We start from the raw sequence: 18,908 nt of genomic DNA on the forward strand, positions 1-18,908 counted from the left end.
GTATGGAAACACAGGTAGGAGAAAGGAGTCCTGTTGGTCTATAGACAGTCACAGTCAGGACAGCCTACAACCATCAACAACTGTCTGAAAATCACCAAACAAGGATCTGAAGGTTCATAACACACAGAAATGAGGACATGAAAAGGCTAAGTGTCTTGACTTGATCTTTACAAATTAGGTACACGTGTGGAAACACTCTCACTATACTCCAAAAACAGGTACCAATATTTTGTGTCAAGTTTTAAAACTGAAGGTCAGGAGGCTCAGAGAGGAGACTTGAGGGGTGAAGGGCAGTCTGGGATACACAGTGAGATACATTTCAGGGACAGTGACAGAACTGAGAGTCCCCCCCACCAACCTCAGGCAGTCAAATCACAGGGCTCCCTGGTGAGCAAACATGTTCAAGTCGCTTTGGTTGACTCTCACCTGAAAATCCCAACACTGGAGCACACATCTTTTCTATGATTAGCCCTTTGGTTGTTTGGGGGCCTTTGAGACAGGGCCTCAAGTATCCTAGGCTGCAGCGCGTTCAGCTTGCTAGGTAGTCCAAGACGAACTTGAACTTCTGATCTACTTGCTTCCACCTCTCCAGGGCTGGGATCACACATGTGTGCCACCATATTCAGTGTTATGCCTTGCAAGGGGCTGAACCTGGGGCCCTGTGTACGTCAGACAAATTGAGCTACACCTATCAGCCCTTAAGTTTATTAAACATTTAGCTAAAGTTACATAATACTCTATCATTTAAGTAAATAGGTCTCCGAATTCAATAACTTATATGATTCTATATTACGTATTTTAGAATGCATACATATACCCATGCTTATTCGTATGACTCCTTATTTATTTATGATATTTATGTTATCAAGCCCCAAAGCACCTTCAATATCAAGCGAAAAGTAACAGAATGAGACTGACAAGTTAGCCAGGAAGGAAGTTAGTTTGCCCACCAACACTGATGGCCTGAATTTGAGCCCTAGAATCTAAGTGGCGGAGAGAACCAACTCCTGTAAGTTATCCCCTGATCTCCACACATGCACCAGGACACATGCATACCCACACATACACACACACACACACACACACACACACACACACACACACACACACGTAGTTTAAAAATCGTTTACCAGAAATTTAAAAATCAAAGAAAAAATCTTAGTCATTTGTGATTGACCTTTGGAGTTTGGAAAACTGTTCAGGTAAAAGGTCAATCTAAAATTCCAGTCCCTCCAGAAGGTCGCCTAGCCTCAGTCAAACACTTACCTTTTTCTGTATCACAATCTTACCTACTGTACAAATACGAACCCGAATTCAACTTGTGACTACTCATCCCAAAACGTTTGCATGTGTTGCACTTTTTCTTAGGTTTTGGTTATTTTTAGAGTCCAAATGAAATCAGGCAGGAGAGAGAGAAATGCACATGAAATTCCAGATTCCGGTGGAGACAAAGCCAGCGTCTATCTGGAATACCTGGCAGGCTGATTTCAAATGGAACACCCCGAGCCAAGAACACTTCCTAGATCAGTGCAGAAGCTCACCCTGCCTGACACGGAAGAACTAGAGTGGTCCCACGTTTCCAGAAGAACCCCCAGAATGAGAGTGGAGTAAACCCTGTGTCGTGCAGCTCTTTTCGGGGTCACTCATGCTCCTGTAAGTGACCTTTCACCTACACTTTATAAACAAGTCCAATAAACTCATTGGCATCACCAATAAAAAAAAATAATAGGAGAGAGAGAGATGGTTCACTGGTATAGAGCACTTGCGTCTCTTGCAGCGAACTGCGGTTAGATTTCCAGCACCTGCATGGGGGCTCACAACCATCAGTACCTCCAGTGCCAAGGGATCCAACCCCTCTCCTGACCTCCACGGGCTCCAGACACACATGTGGTGCACATACATACATGCCGGCAAAATATGCGCATGCATAAAATAACATAAACCCAAAGCCATCTTTTTAAATAAATAAATGGTAAGTTGGGCACAGTGGCCCATCCATGAGATCCGGCTACTTCAGAGGCTGAGGCAGGAAGATGGCAAGTTTGAGACAAGCCTGAGCTCCATACCAAAACCCTGCAAAAAAAAAAAAAAAACACAGAGAGCGCAAATGTGCAGGAAAGAAACAGGGTAGAGAAGAGAAGGAGGGAGGATAGAGGGAAGGAAAGAGAAAAGAAAAGAAGCAAAGAAAAAAGAAAAGGAGCTGGGCGTGGTGGTACACACCTTTAATCCCAGTGCTCAGGAGTCAGAGGCAGGCTGATCTCTGGGTTTGAGGCCAGCCTGGTCTACAGAGTGAGATCCAGGACAGTCAGGGCTACACAGAGAAACACTGTGTCGAAACCAACACCCACCCTACCCCCCCAAAAAAAAAGAAAGAAAAGAAATGGAAGGGAGAAAAAGAAAAAAATAGTGTTTTTGTATCCATGTACAAAGTTTTGGAAATGTTCCACTCTCTCCAGGAAGTGAAATCACAGAACAGAGCAAGGCTGAACAAATGAACTGCAATCATACTTATCATTCTAGGCTTAAAACAATAATCTTTTAATGGTTTAAAGTAAATGGATATTTATTCAGGAACTATGCGCAATACAACGGTGGCAGGCACTCTTCTAGACACCAGAAATACATGAGGAACAGTAACCCTGTTCCAATGGAGTTTACATGCTAACACTGAAAATGTTGATGTCTTTGACACACTAAACGCTATTTAAAACTCATTTCTTAAAGATCTATAATAAACCACAACCATCTAAGCAAATGCCCAAAGCCAGGACGTAAAATGTGAAAGGTAAAATTTTGTTTGCATTATCCATCTTCAAAAAAATGCTTTGAAGATAATTCTAGAGGCTGCTTAGCATTTAACTCAACTTCAAAAGTGTCAGTTATGCACACATGGACTAATTAAAGAATATTCTCCCTAAAGCATCTACACACAGGATCACGTGCTAAAGTGAATGTGAACACACACACACACACACACACACACACACACACACACACACACACACACACACTCCCCCTTCAAAAACAGTTGAGGAAAAAAATTGTCCTGTAAGATTTAGGTTATAAAGCTGAAATCCCTCTTTGGGATTTCACGACTTCCCTGTATCTTAATTGGGGATTCAAAAACTTTGAAAAGCAAATGTAAATTAAATTAAGTCACATAAGGACCCCAAAATCAAGACAAGATATACAAGAAATAAGTTTGCAATTAACCTAACTAAAATCCAATCCATTGTAGCATGAAAAAGATGAGATAATATTGTTAAATAAGAATTTTTCTAAAAGGCATACATACTCTGAAGAAAGTAATATAAACTAGACCCAAAACTTCATAGCCTAGGGTTTGGGCTGAGCCTAATGGAAGAAAAGAGCGACTCCAGCGTTCTAAGGCTCTGCTGTCAGGCGATGGGCAAGGACACTGCACAGGGGACTTTACCAGCTTGTGTGGAAACAGTGGTTCAGTTGTGATGGCAGGCTACCATTTCAACATTTCAGAAATGTGCAAGCAGAGGACTACAGTGCCTGCTGCAAGAATATTCTATACACGTGCACTCTCCCTGTTATTAACAAGAGAAAAGAACTCATCCCAAGAGAAGTCAGCCAGTCACTGCGACATGGGTCACATAAGCACAGCTCGGGCACCACAAATAAAAATAAAAGGTGGGCCTGGTGGCTCACACCTGGAATCCCAGGCCAACCTGGGCTATACAGTGAGACCTGTCTCAACATAATAATGATGATGATCAATGTCACACTTTAATATCAAATTATTTTTCTGGTTTTATGTTTGGCTTTTTGTTGTTGTTGTTTTGTTTTGGGGGTTATTTGTTTGTTTTTATTTGTTGTTTTTTTGTTTTGTGTGTGTGTGTGTGTGTGTGTGTGTGTGTGTGTGTGTGTGTGTGTTTCAGACAGAATTTCTCTGTGTAGCCCTGGCTGTCCTGGAACTCACTTTGTACACCAGGCTGGCCTTGAACTGACAGAGAGCCACCTGCCTCCTGAGTGCTGAGATTAAAAGTGTGTGCCACCACTGCTTGGCTTTAACATTAAATTTTTAAACCACCACCAATTCTCAATTTGAAAAACTGGCGGATGTAATTTCATATTCAGGGAGGGACAAGAACTGGTATCCAATGTGACGGGACTGCAGACTGGTCTCTGAAGAGGCCAAGTGAGTGGAGCCCACTGCCACACAGGTCCGAGGGAAGGGACTTTCCCCACTCAAAAGAAGCCACCTGGTTCTGGAGGCAGGGGGATTCCCCCTCGGAAAAGTATCATTTTCAAGGCAATAGCTCTTTCAGAGGTTCTGCCTCCCATGTGGCCTCCTCTGGGGCTGGAGGTGGATCATGGCCTGGCTCTTAGGGCACAAAAAATGGGGCCCTTGTCAGTTCCATGTCTCATAGGTTACTGAACTGCCCTGGTTTTACATATCACCCTGCGTGAACTGGGGAATCCTTCCTTATTTGGGGGTGTGATTATTGGGGTTTGCTATATTATTGTCTCTTTGGTTGATTTCTTGAAACAGGGTCCCTATGTAGCTCGGGGTGGCCTCAGACTTACATTTGAGATCTTTCCGCCCCAGTGTCCTGAGTAAAATACTAATATATGCTAAAATCCCTGGCTCTAGCATCAGATGGCATTATTGTGAAGTCCTTATCACTCACTGCCTTATGGAAGCAAAACAGTATTTCAGTAAGCAAAAGGAGTTCATTTTTTTTCCTGCAGCTTATATTTGACAACAGCAAAACTCTTCACCCGGATGTACACCGACAGGTCTCGGTGTGCTTGGTGGGAGGCTAGTGAGAGATGCCAGCACACTGACAGTTCTTGTTTAACTCTCACACATGCTGAATGTATACAATCGGGGAACAGGTGTTACCCACTCAGATTATTTCTGAACAGGCATTTGGAAGGGGCAGGCCTGGTGACCAAGACATCTGTTTACACATTACAGAGCAGGCCTTCTGGAGCTTTCCAAGAGAAAGTTTGCTAAACTTGCTAACCGTGACTGTTGGTAAAAGCTGAAGCAGTAGATGATCTTTCCAAGGACAAGACATTCCCTTAAGAATTAGGCCTGTTCTCTCGGTGTGCTCTGGGCTTCTGTTAAAAAAAAAAAAAAAACTGGCCTCAGAGGCCAATCGTGGTGGCACATTCCTCTAACCCCAGCACTCTGGAGGTGAGGCAGGAGGATAAGCAATTCACAATGAGTTTCAGGCCAGCCTGAGCTACATGAGACCTTCTCTCAATAATAATAAAAGTAACAACACCAAATTTTTTAAAAAAGAAGAAAGAAATCTTGGGTTGAGGGCATGCCCATAGTAGAATAATGCTGTTTAACTCCTGAGCTGGAGCCTCTAACAAAAGATGGCCAACTCCCTAGGCTGCTGCTGCTCTTTTAAAGATTTGTCTCCAACCCTGGGCTTCTTGACTAACAGAAGGAAAGCAATGGTGGTGAGCCCAATTCTTCCCGAATGTATTGAGCACGCTTTATGCTCTGGTTACAAAAATAAATAGACCATAGTCCTTAAGAAGCTAACTCTCTGAGGGTGTAGGCAGATCTGGTGTATCTGGATGAACTTTATAGGGGGAAAAAGCCAAACTGGAAATTGGAGCGCAGGAAGCAGAGATGAATGAAATACAAAGATGACCAAATAAATGCAATTAAGCAGGACAGTCACTGAGGCCCACTCTCCCAGACTGTTTTCCCTTTTTCCTCCTTGGGCGGATCTACCAATTCCCTTCCAAAGCTTTCTCCTGTCTTCTGTCAACACAGAGCATGTGCTACCTCCTCCCATGCCCCCGGGACAGCCTTGCCTCTCGGCTGGCTTCCATCCACCGAGCTGGACTGAGATTCCCAAGCCTCTCTCCTTCAGCCTGGATCTCTTGCCTGGCCCTCCACAAAGCATATCCACCTCTCTGTTCAACATCTCCAGTCCATACCGAGTGATTCCAGCTGGCACCTCCAACCTAGTACTTAGGTCTCGAACTGAACGCAGCTCTTTCATATTTCCTCTCTTAATTACAGTCCCCACAATCTACTGATAACCGGAGGACCAACTCCGACTCTGGCTAACTCTTCCCTGGCAGTTGTTTGGTTGGTCACCTCCAGCTTTCAGCCATCATCTCTCCATCCTCGGACAAAGGCAGGTAGGTGGCTGCTCTCTGCATGTGAACCACTATTTACTCATTCTCAAGAGGACTGAGGCAAAAACACGCCTTGCTTTAAAAAGCCTGTTATCTTCCCCATTCCTATCCAGGGGAGTTGAAATCTTTCAACCACAACAAAATGCCTTTGTTACTTTTATAGGAACAGTGATTTGCAGCCTGACAGGACCCCTTGCCTAGCATTCAGGTCACAGCTCAGATTTTACTTTCCCTAAGGAACTTTCCCTCTGCTGCACCTCCCTCCCCCCCCCCCCCCCCCCACTCCTACCAGAACAAGCATTCACATCTGCCTTCTCACTGGTCTCAACCCTGGGGCAAGCTACTGGTACACGGCTGGTGCTTACAGGTTTTCAAAACTAAATGATCAACTGATTTTTCCTAAAACAAAGTTTATCTATTCCTGACTTTTTTTTTTTCTGAACTACAATATCTATGTGGGATTTCCAGATACAACATGGGTCATTTAAGACCCGGTTTCTTCTTTTGCTTACCCATGGTCCAAGCAGCCATACACTGGGAGGGTCCCAAGTTTAGAGTTCTTTTACAGTCCTTACAGCAGAACTTAAATTTAGGACCTTGTGGGGATATGGGAGGACTCCACAACTTCCTACTCAGTAGATTAGGCGTTTCCCAGAGCACAAATTCCTATGATTACTGTAACAGACAACTAGTACTTAAGTTTTACATGTGCTTTAAACCACAGCCACTGTGGGAACGGGCGCCACTGGCGGACTCATGATTCTGATGGAGGAACTGAGGCTCAGAGATATCAAATAACTTGCCTAAGGCTATAGAACTAGTTGGTGAGGGAACCAAAATTCAAACTTCTGGCAGCATGAGCTTCTCCACAGCCTCTATGGGAGGCACAGGATTCAAACCCATTAAAAAGACAGACAGTGTACATTCTCTTAGGAGCACCCCACGGAGTAAGATTTTTGCTCTGATCTCTTCCTCACTGGGAGGGGAGCTTGCAGGCTCACCATCCTGCAGTCACAGCCGGGACTTGCCTCCGGTGTCAGGTAGGCTAGGATGGACACACAGCCACCATGAGGGAAGGAGTGAAAACAGGTCAGAGAACCCCGCAGTCGTTAGCAGCTTACCTCCCTCAGCTCCAGTCTTTGGGCTACAGCTTCCAGGCTCTCCTGGCCAGTGCTCTCCACAGACAAAGTGAACTCCACAAACTCATTATTGAGCAGCTGGATCCGTGCAACCAGGCAGCTCTTGCTGGACACAGTGTAGCGCCGGGTGCGTTTCAATTTCAGTCCAAATGGCAGTGGCATCTTCTCCCTTCAACAGTGGAGGGACCAGGAAGGACCAATCCAGTAGCGATGGAGCCAAGCAAAAGCGACCCCCTCGCGTCAAGACAAACTCTAGTCTCCAGTTGCTCATCCAACAGCCGCTGCCGCCATTAAAAGGCAACTGAGTCTCCAAAGGCCAAGCGATGGGAGCATCCACGCCAGCGCTGAGGAAAGAGGAAAGCAGTTACTATGGACTTTGGTTTTAAATTAAAAAAAAAAAAATAGATGTCATTGAGTATCAAGAATAAGCTTTGCCTCTCTGCTGGAATAAGAGAGCTCTAACAGGGAGGTGGCAGGAAAGTTTATCACCAGGAATGAGGGTGGGGCCCAGGGTCAGACCCCACCCCTCATTCTACCTCCCTCACTTCTAGAGATAGCAGACTTGGCTGTTAGGATTAAATGAGATAATGCCCAGCACGTCTATAGCTACAAAGCATTCGTAGTCATCTTGCTGGTTTGGAGGAAAGGTTATTTTTTCATAGGTAACTCTTTCGAGTTTCCCAATACTCAAGTGTTTTCAGTTCCTGACTGTGTCCGTTAAGTGCACAACAGAACCGGCCCTTCAGGCAAAATTAACTCTGAACTCCAAATGGAGAGAACAATCCCATCCATCTAACATATGGCAACTGTGAGGTTCAAAGGAGACGAAGTGCTTAACGAGAGTTTCTAAAGCCCCTTCTGGGTCATTATTCACATCACCACAAAGATTTGAGCATAAGCAGGTTATAAGCACCCTAAAGATGCTCGTTCTCGAAGCGTAGCCGTTCTGCAAAGCGTGCTCTGGGCTCCTCTCCCGGGTAGGGACACCTAAGGAGGCTGCGGACGCTCGCTCACCTAAAGAGAAGGGCGAGGCCTTAAACGCCATCCTGGTTAAAGGGGGCAAGCAAGGCTGGGCAAACCCATGAAGCCAAACGCAGCGGAGGGCCTCGGCTCCGGATCCTCGGAGTCCCCTCCCCGAGAGGAAAGCAAGCGGTGTTGCCTGGCCAACGGGGATGTCGGAAGCCTCGCAAGCCCCGGAACCCTCCGCCTGCGGCCCCGTTTCCGGGCGGACGTGCTCCGAAAGGACCGGCCCCCTGGGATCGGAGGAGGCAGGATTTAAAGGGGCCGGCGTTAGGGCTACAGGCAGGGAGAGATTGGTCGCGCAGTTTGAGGCTGTCTCCACGTAACAGCAGCCCAAAACACGCTACTTTTTTAACCACACTTGTTGATGGCAACTTCGGCGGTTGAGATAAACTGGGGGCGAGCGACAGCTCGGGATTTTTATGTCAACTAGAGTTATTTTCTCCTGAGCAGTTTGACAAAAATCTCAGCTATTTCCATCCCTCGTATCCTCCGCCCCTTCCTCCGGGGATGAATCCTTTAGCCAGGCAGGGTCCTAGGCTGATCACCCCATTTGGGTGCGAGACAGCGCGGTGGGACAATCTGTCTGTCCCTACGCCTCACCAGGCAAACAGAACCGAGGCCTCAACAGAAGCAGCTTTCTCGGTTTCATGCTAATATGGACCTAGCTGGGTATGCTCCGGCTTTCTCCATCACTCCCAGTATTCTTTTCTGTCCTGCTCACCAGTCTGAGGCTCAACCCCAGAGGTTATGAGCACCCCGGCCCTGCGGAAGGCCTGAACTAGAAAATGAGGTTTAGACTTTGCCAAACTTAAGGTCTTGGAATTCCATTCCACAAATGTGTACTGCGTCTCTGAGCACAAGGCAGCGTGATTGAGCATCTTGAGGAAATCTAAGACGAATCCTAAGCCTTCTCTGCCCTTAAGGAGATTACAAGCATCTATAATTATATTCAGAGCTGTATCACTAATGGGGACATGGTCAAGGTTTCTAAAATTTTTGTTTCTGTTTTGCTTTTTGGAGCCCTATAGTGAGGTGATCTCCCAGCCACCATTCCAGAAAGACAAAACAAATATAAAAGGGGGGGAGGGGGAATGCCAGAGGGGAAAGTGGAAACCTACTGCATTACGTTAATATTTGTTGAATGCCTTCCTTGGGTAAAAGCACTATTCCATAGAAGGAATGTGGGGGGATGGCTATAATAAGAACTTTTTCAAAGTTCTTTGTTGTTTCCAGAGTGTAGACAGATGAAGCAGAAATGGAAGAAAAAAAAAAGCAAGAAATTGAAAACACTGAAAAACACACACACACACACACACACACACACACACACACACACACACACCTTAAACAAGCTTTTTAACCAGAAGATACACCAATAGTGTTTCTATAAGTTTAAAAAAAAAATGGGTATCATGCAAAGTATTACCTCAAGAGGTAAAGTTGTAGATGTCAGTCTTACAAATTGTGGTAACAGGAAACATTAAGTAATGTGTATAAAAAGACAAAGTTTCATATGTCCAAAGGGAAGACATCTCATTTAGGTACTGTCAAAGGTGTTAATTTCTTCACTATAAAGATGGAACTATGCCTTAAACATGGTGTACTACCCTATATAACTTAATTATTAACCTAAGTTCTGATTAGGTACACTCAAATTTCCAGCTGTCCCTGAGATTGGAAATGTTTTACGGCATCGAGGATGGGGAAAAGCCAATGTTTTTTCTTCTTTCTTTTAGCAGCTGTTATAATTTGCCTGTTATATTTCTGTGCATTTTCTCCTAAGAATGTCTGGTTTCTTGATTATTCGTATAAAACCCACTGTGGCAAAAGTCCTGCTTTGTAACTTTAAAATTTATAGTTGATGAATATATCTTAGTGATGTCATAAATTATGTTTGATGATTACAGCCAAGAAGTAGAAACTAAAGGTACTCTGGGGAGAGCTGATTTAGTTGCCAACTATTAAATAAAATAGGCTATAAATATCCTTTAAAGGAAAAAACAGTAATTTCTTTACAAAACTATTCCATTAGAGACTAAGAAAAGATGCATATTAAATTCTGCTTCCTAAGTTTGCAAAAGGCGGTCTGCTCTGTTAGTGAGTTCATTTTCATTTTTCTGGTCCATATCCCCTTCCAAAGGTTTGTCAAATTCACTTTAACCCTGAATCTTACAGGACACCCCACCCTAAGTCGCTCGCCACATGTTCATGGAACTTTGCCACTATTCCTTTAGTATTCAATAATCACTGAAAAGGAAGGATCTGACTTTTTTAGAACGTCTTTATCTTAGTGCTTTAAATTAACCCTATGTTTCCCACAAAACAACATTTGTGCATTGATAATCTAGTTAAATGGCCTACAAACAAAACAACTATTTTCAGAGCGAAATTGTTGTTGTGTGCCAAACTAAAAAAGAAAGAAAAAGAAATCTGTCAGTAACTATTAAACATGCTGCAGTTGTCAGAACGTGTTTTCTAGCATTATCTATTATCAAAAGGCTTTCTTGGCAGAGGCTGAGGATAAGACTAGCATGCTCAGAGCAGACAATCTAATCAGGGTTTGCAGAAATCCCGAGTCGAAATGTGCAGATCCAAGAATTCTCCGGGAGTAAAGACGCTTTGCTCCCAAATCGAAACAAGGAGTTGCCAAACAGTCCTTCCTTTATTCCCCTTGTCGCCAAAGTTTTCGGGCAACTTTCATACTCCACATATTCCGAGAGGCACAAATATGCCCAAGATTTCAAACCCTGATCCAGAATTAAACCGCAGCCATCCGCGGAGGAGTCCGGAATAGAAGTTCCAGACTCTTTTTAGAAATGACTCGAGGAGATCAGAACGAGCCTGGGAAAGGAAGGCTTCGCTCTTTGTTACGCCCCTGCCCGAGTCCCCCGCGCCTCACCTGCTCCGGCTCCCGCCGGGTCGGGGCCGCGCGCCCGCTCTGTGTCCCGCCTCCCCGGGCTCCGCGCGGCCGCCGCCGCCGCCGCCGCCACCGCCGCCGCCGCTGCTCGCCCGCTCGCCCGCGTCCCAGGTCCGCGCACCGACCGCACACCTTGGCCCCCGCAGCCGCCGGACCGCGGCGGGACTCGCTGGGGAAGCTCAGGGGCTGGGGCCGGAGCTGCGGGGCCCGCGTCCCTCCCCCTGGGCCGGGCGCGCGGATCCGGGGAGGCGGCGGCGGCGCGTGACCTCAGAGAGCTGGAATGCGGGCGGCGGGGCGCGGGGGAGGCCGGACAGCTGCGCCCGGCCGCCGGGGAGGGGGCGCGCCGCTGCTGTTTTTAACCGTGTGACCAGTTATTTTAAGTTTCCAAATAAAGCAGAGCTTAAAAAGTAAAAAATAAAAAAAAAAAAGAGGGGAGGGGGACGTTATTTTGAGTCCAGGTAGAAAGGGATCCGGTGCTTTTTTTGAGTGGTGGTCTCTAAAGTAACTGGGGTGACGGGTGTACTATATAGTACTTGGCTGAAGACCGTTCAAAACGTTCTACACCCCCTCTCAAGTGCCTGCTCCGCCAGTTAAGTACACATCGCCCCTCCTCAGGAACTCTGAACCGAGACTGGGAGAGAAGGGGAAGGCTCCCACAAATCGGGCTGGAGGTAGGGCTTTCCCCAGAATCCGTTTGAGAGGGAGCAGAGCGCGTGCTGGAGAGAAGAGTTCTAGAAATAAGAGGGACCAGGGAAGCCATTCTAGACCTAACGTGCTGATGGCTGTGTATTTACCTTGGGGACCACTGGGAAGGACTGACAAACCCCAGAGGTAGCCGTGGAAGGAGCTCAGCCGGAAAGAGAACTGGGGAGCTGATCCCACCCCCACCCCAAACAATTGAGACCTCCTCGGGAATATGGTCCCCCAGAGAGAAATGCACGCTTACTCAGTGCAGAATGAGGCTGGGGGGTCAGAGTGTTTGGATTCAAATCCCAGCTCCAACCCTTGCTGGCAGATTCCTTAGCCTCTGTGGACTTGCTTCCTCTCCTAAAAGCTGGGAACGATCACTATCCGGTAAACTTGAGTAAAATATATGTGACAGGTTCCGCTCAATTCTAGGCCCAGCTACTAGTGCTTGGTATTAGACTGTGGTTTTGCCATCCCTCATCGTGGGCACGTGGCATCAGCTCCTCTGTGTCCTTTCCCTTGGCGCTACTCCGTGGTTACCACCTTTCCAATGATGGCCCAAGTGAAGTGCAGGTACGAGACCTCTAGGAGTGACCCAGAACAGCTCCCTGGCCCCCTCCATTGCTCTCTTCTCTCCGGCATGCCCTCTGCTCCCCATCAAGAGGATCTGGGATCTGGGCGGCACCTCCAGACCCCTTCCCATTTGGGCCAGCACTCCATGCCTCTCCAACTCAACCCAGGACTCTACTCCCAAGACAAAGTTCTAGCCACCCCGTAGCCGCCGCCGCAACTTGGCAGGATCATAAAAAATTGTTTCACGGAGGCTTCTTTTATATCTCCTAGAATTACGAGAGCAGTACTGGGCAGACAGTAGGCACTAAATAAAAACGTGTTAATTGAATCGGGAAGAAAATGAAAGAATTTTAAAAATAGAAAATGATCATAAAACCCAAGTGGTGCTTTAGACAGCCGAGCTGAACTTCTTCACAGTCTACAAATGTCATCTCCCAACCACGCACTTAAGCTCCATTTTCCCTCAGTCATGTTAATTTGGCAGAAACATCTCCATGGCAAGGCATGAGGACAACCCCTTCCAAGTATGAGGCATAAAATTACCACTAGCTTACATTTCCTACGAAAGGGAGTGAGGTCATTTATATGGTCAACCGTAACATACACAAAATAATTAAGTGAAAGCCTTACCACCATACCTGATAGACATCCAGCTTTTCTGGAGATGGTTATTTGATTCATATGTATCTTTACAGAGATACATGCCATTATGCACACATGTGCACAGGCCTACATCTTATTACCAGAAAGTGGTACATCACCACACACTCCTACAATTGAGGATAATTCTTTTCTTTTCTTTTTTTGGGTGGTGGTGGTGGTGTTTCAAGACAGGGTTTCTGTATAACCTCGACTCTCCTGAAGCTATAGATCAGGCAAAAATTAAAACGACTACTATTATTATTATCATTATTATTATTATTTTGGTTTTCAAGACAGGGTTTCTCTGTATAGCTTGGCTGTCCTGGAACCCACTCTGTAGACCAGGCTGGCCTTGAACTCAGAGATCAGCCTACCTCTGCCTCCCAAATATTGGGATTAAAGGCATGTGCCATCACTTCCCCGGCAGTAATTCTTATTAAAATATACAAATACAAGTTAGAAAGAGTGCTGGAAAGATGATGGCCCAGCAGGTATAGGTAAGTACTGTTCTTTCAAGGGACTTGTGTTCAATTCCTAGCTCCCATGTTAGGTGGCTCACAACCTGTAACTCCAGCTCCAAAGGGGACCCAGCACCTCTAGTGTCTGCCTGTACCTGCACTCTGCGCACATACCTACCCCTTCCACATACATATGTAGTGGGTGGTTGTCTGTGCTTCACCCTTGAAGCACCACCCCTAGTAGGCAGCAGGTAACTGCTAGGTACCTGCCCCCACCCTGGGCGTGGCTAAGACGGGAACCCCTTAAGACCTCGTGATCCTGGATGCTGGATGCTCATCCACAGACAAAGTCACAGTTCTCCAGAGAACCACATTGGACTGCAGCTCACCTCACCTCTCCTGGATCCCTTAACCGACCCCTTTGCTTGCTATAAGGTTACCCAAAATAAACCTCTTTTGACTATCAGATAAACTACGTGGAACTGCCTCATTAATTTCCTCTATATACATATATACATATAATTAAAAATAAATCTTTAACAAAACTTTATAAAGAAAGCCTGACTATAAAATGATGAAAGACTATAAAATTATAAGCAGGAAGGAAACTGGTCTGGGAGATCCACTGACTAGTATTTTTTAAAAATGTATTTTTATACATATGCATGCTTGTTTGTGTGTATGTGCGTGCACATGACTACAAATGTCTTTGGAGGCTGGAAAAAGACACTGAATGCCCTAGACTTGGAGTTGCAGGCCCAATGTGGGACCTGGGAACCCAACATGGGCCTCTGCAAGAACAGGGCGTGCTCTTTACCACCTCTAGCTCCTCAAATAGTATTTTCTTAGGCGTTAAGTTAATTTGCTTTGGTATCTTGGTGACTATCCATCATACACTACTATATAGATTACCATTCACTGTACAGATCCAGACTGAAAGAATTGCTTCACCCTACAAAGACAAGGATGCCAAGGAGGGAGAAGATTAGAACCAACAGATGTGACATGTTAGGGATGGAGAGATGCCTCGGTGGTTGAGAGAACTTGATGCTCTTGTAGAGGACCCCAGTTCAATTCCTCGCATTCACATGGTGGAGCACAACCATCTGTAACCCTGGATCCAGGGACCCCCAACAGGTGAAATCACCTTTGCGCCTGGAATCTTTACCTTTATCTCCGACTCCCTCGCTCAAAGCTGCACCGGGTGCAACACCTCCACACATTCAGGAAGGGTGGTTTGTGAGGATTGGTTCTTTTGGACCTCAAGAATGACGTTGGCTGCATTTGCATTTAAATGGGCAGGACATAGCAAGGGTGTCAGTCGGCCTCATAGCCAGAGTGACTGGTGTGACAGCAATTCCCAGTACTCAGGGCTTCTTCTTAAACAATTTTTATTTATTGTTGGGGGGGGGGCGGTGCATGTGTGGAGGTTGACGGACAACTCTGTGGGGTTGGTTCTCTCTGTCCACCATTACGATCCAGAGAGTGAACTCGGGTGTTCATGGGAGGCAAGTGCTTTGTGTGCAGGCCCCTAGCATCTGTAGATTCTGGTCCAAAGGCAGACATGCCCCTTGATCGTCAGTACTGAAGAAAAACGTCTACTCTATGTGTATTAGAAGCCAGGTGTCCTGCCTGGAGGAAGTCAAATAAGATTCGTGCCCTGCCTGCTCAAGGACTCATCCTGTGAACAATAGGCGAAGCTAAGGAAGAAAATTTACACAAAGGCATAACCCCAATGGATTGATAATGCCTAGTTAATCATTGTGAGAATCCTCTGTTTGAGTCTGGAAAGACAAATAAAAGGTCACTAAACACTCAAGGAAAAGAAAAGCATTCCAAGCTAGGGAAAACCCACCACCTCTGCCCCCCTCCTTCCACACAGACTGGTAAAGCAGGCTCAGGCTCCTGTGCTCTGCCTGTGCTCTCTCTCTCTCTCTCTCTCTCTCTCTCTCTCTCTCTCTCTCTCTCTCTCTCTCTCTCTCTCTCTCACACACACACACACACACACACACACACACACAGCATAAAATCCAACTGAGATGTAGCCCTGAGGGGAGGCTGGAGACACAGGGGGCACCATTATTGGAGAACTTAGGGCTTTGTGGAGCCGGAGTTGGCACTCAGGCCCTGCCAACTTCATAACCAATGTTCTTTTTCAGTTCTCCTCTCTCTTTGGAAGGTAGCCAAGAATCCTCTTAGCTGGCACTGTACTTCATTGTGATCCGGCTCTCGTACTATCCCTTAGGAGCAAAATATGCCATTTGTCATGGCCAGTTTATTCTTTTGCAAGACTAAGACTTCCAGTCCCTTCAAGGATGTGGGTTGTGAGGCTGCATCTTCCAGGGAGGCACCCTGAACAGCCTCCAATCCCTACGTGCCATTGGCTTGGTGGGGGCACTCTCACTGTGACTCAGACCTCTTATCAGCAGATCTGAGAGTTCTCAAATACCCTGCAATTCTCTTCCATAACTGTAAGCTGGTTGTCCTAAAAAGAGAAGAACCCTGTCTTCAACACCTTTAAATAAAGTCCTTGTTGTAGATTCAAAACAAAACAGGTCCTTGCTATGTAGCCAGGTTGGCCTCAAACTCATTATGCTCCTGCCTCAGCCTCCCAAGTACTGGGACTGCAGACATGTGCCACCATGCCTGGCTTTGAATACGTTTGTGTGTGTGTGTGTGTGTGTGTGTGTGTGTGTGTGTGTGTGTGTGTGTGTGTTGATGTCAACTACATCTTAGTTCCAAGACAGGACCTCTCCCTGGACCGAGAGCTTGCTGATTTGCCTAGACTAGCTGGCTGGCAAGCCCTATGGGTTCCCCTGTCTCCAGCTCCTCAATTCTGGGATTACAGGCATATACCACCATGCCCGGCATTTCCACATGGGTGCTGAGGGTTATTCAGGTCTTTCCGTACGGCAAACATTTGACAGACTGGGCCAACTCTCCGGGCCTCTTTACACAAGATTTTTCCAATAGTAACTAAATTGTTGAATGTCAGTTTGTTTAAGGTAATGGTAAGACACGTTCTTGCTCTTGCTCTTAGTTAATGAAATGGTGGATAAAAGAAAAAAGAAAAAAAAAAAAAACTTACCCGGCCTTTGAACTGTGTGATGAGCACAGAGATGTGGTTCTACTCACCTGTGTGCTCTGGCTCCCAGCACAGTGTCTGGCTCAGTACAGGCTTTTAATTTTTAATCAACAAACATAATGCTGCTATGAGATGGGTACAGTTGGAAAGGCTTTGCAAATATTAACTTACCTCCACCGTCTAAGAACTCTCGGCAGGAGAAAACAGTGTTACATCTATGCTACGGATGAGGGAACTGAGGCACGAAAAAAGAAGAAGCAACTTGTCTAAGGTCTCAGAGAGAGTGGCGGGGCTGCACTCGAACCCAGGCAGCGTGGCTCCAGGGTCCCTGCTCTCCATCACTCTGTTCCTCCATCTCTCTCATGACTCTGTGGTCACCGGATTTACCCAGGAAAAATGCTTTAATAAATTAAGTCTTTGATCTCTTTTAACCCTTAAATATTTGATACATGTTTATGATGTGCCTACCTACCATCCTGAAGGAACTTCTGTACAATAAAAAAGACTCACAGTGCTCGGTTTATCACTTTTGCTAGGGAGGATGAACACATACATGGATTGATAGTCACGCTAGAAGACGTATGCCATCATATTAGATTCCAGATATATGCCAGAGGAATTCAGAAGACCACATGCACCTGACACATGTCAAGGGGCCTGCGGCACAGACTCTGTCGCTCTGGGAGTCCTACACTTCTATAATTCCTGTGGTTGTGGATCGCTTTAACTAATGCATAGAGTGAAGACAAGAGGATCTGGAGACATAAAGAAGGTCCTAACTCACTTGATTTAGGTGTCAGGTCTCAGATGAGCCCAAATGAATGGGATGAGTCCTTAACAGAGGAACCAAGGTGTGCTGGGAGGGGACTGTATCTTTGCTAAATTAAGAGAGCAGCCATCTTGATGAGTGTATGGGAGAAGCCATGAGGCTCAACGAAACCCACTATAAGAGTTTATTAAGGAAAGGGAATAGAAAGGGTGTGCATAGGCCTATGGAATGACCCTGCAGGAAGAGAGAGGAGGAATAGGTGGAACCCGATTTTATAGGTCTATGTCCCCCACCCCCTGCCTCACATGCGCATATGGGCTTATGTCGCTACACCACACATGCGCATAGATTATGTGATCATGCGGTGCACAGATTACGTAGGATTTAAGGCCCTAGGATGACTAAGCATCTTGCCTGGCTACTGGACAGCGCATGCACAGTCATGTAGCTGGGGGAGTAGCTTGGAATTCTAACGGTGAGACCCTTGGCATGGAACTGTGGGCAATCTTCTAAGACCAGAATATGGCTTCTAGACCACAGCTGGCAAAAAGATGGCCATGCCTTGCTCATAAAGATCCCAGGAAATCATTTCCTGCTAATATTAGAGCCTGAAGTGGGATTCTTCCTTAGTCATGTTCCAGATGGAAACACAGTGTGTCTGCCACTTCTGCTGAGGCCTGCCAAGACTCTGAGACCCAAGTTAGCTTAGGCTGCTAACTGATGAAAACCGCAAGATGAGAAACATAGGTGTTTTTTTTTTTATTTTTTATAAACAATTTATTTATCATTATTTTATGTGCATTGGTGTATGCATGTATGTCTGTGTGAGGGTGTCGGATCTTAGAGTTACAGACAGTTGTTAGCTGCCATGTGGGTGCTGGGAATTGAACCCGGGTCCTCTGGTAGAGCAGTTGGTACCCTTAACCACTGAGCCATCACTTCAGCCCCAAGATTTTTTTTTTTAAAGATTTATTTATTTACTATGTATACAGTGTTTCTGTCTGCAGGCCAGAAGAGAGCACCAGATCTCATTATAGATGGGTGTGAGCCAGCATGTGGTTGCTGGGAATTGAACTTGGGGACCTTGGGAAGAACAGCCAGGGCTCTTAACCTCTGAGCCATCTCTCCAGCCAGAAGCATGTACGTTCTAAACTGCTACACCTGTGGTCACCCGTTGTGCACCAAGAGCTAACTAAATGGGAACTAGTTCTTAAGGAGTTGGGCATAGTTGGTGCATGCCTGTAATCCCAGCACTGTGGAGGCGGAGGCAGGAGGAACAGGAATCTGAGTCCAAACATATTGAAGCCACACTACAATAAAAAACAAGGGAAAAAAAAACCCATACTCCAAACCACTTAGAGACCTGAGGAATGTGGGGGGAACAGAAACCTCTCTAGATGTCTAGTCTGAAAAAAAAAAAAATTCTTCCATGTTTTGTGATCAGGGACAGGGAGACTAAAGAAGTCCACTGTAG

At 46.0% G+C, this 18,908-nt stretch overlaps 1 protein-coding gene across 1 annotated transcript in view; it reads right to left on the reverse strand.

Moving 5' to 3' along the window:
* Ptpn21 (protein tyrosine phosphatase non-receptor type 21) overlaps positions 1–8,518 on the reverse strand; it is a 65,072-nt gene extending 56,554 nt beyond the window's left edge. Inside the window, exons 1-2 of the mRNA XM_042261031.2 lie at positions 8,295–8,518; positions 7,263–7,624 (exon numbers count right to left, since the gene is read on the reverse strand). Of these exons, the coding sequence (XP_042116965.1) occupies positions 7,263–7,442 (180 nt within the window). The 5' untranslated portion in view covers positions 7,443–7,624; positions 8,295–8,518. The remainder of the gene's footprint in view (positions 1–7,262; positions 7,625–8,294) is intronic.
* Positions 8,519–18,908: the final 10,390 nt, after the last annotated feature.

Source organism: Peromyscus maniculatus, chromosome 14 (genome assembly GCF_049852395.1).
Source record: "Peromyscus maniculatus bairdii isolate BWxNUB_F1_BW_parent chromosome 14, HU_Pman_BW_mat_3.1, whole genome shotgun sequence".
In the NCBI taxonomy this organism is placed as follows: domain Eukaryota; kingdom Metazoa; phylum Chordata; class Mammalia; order Rodentia; family Cricetidae; genus Peromyscus; species Peromyscus maniculatus.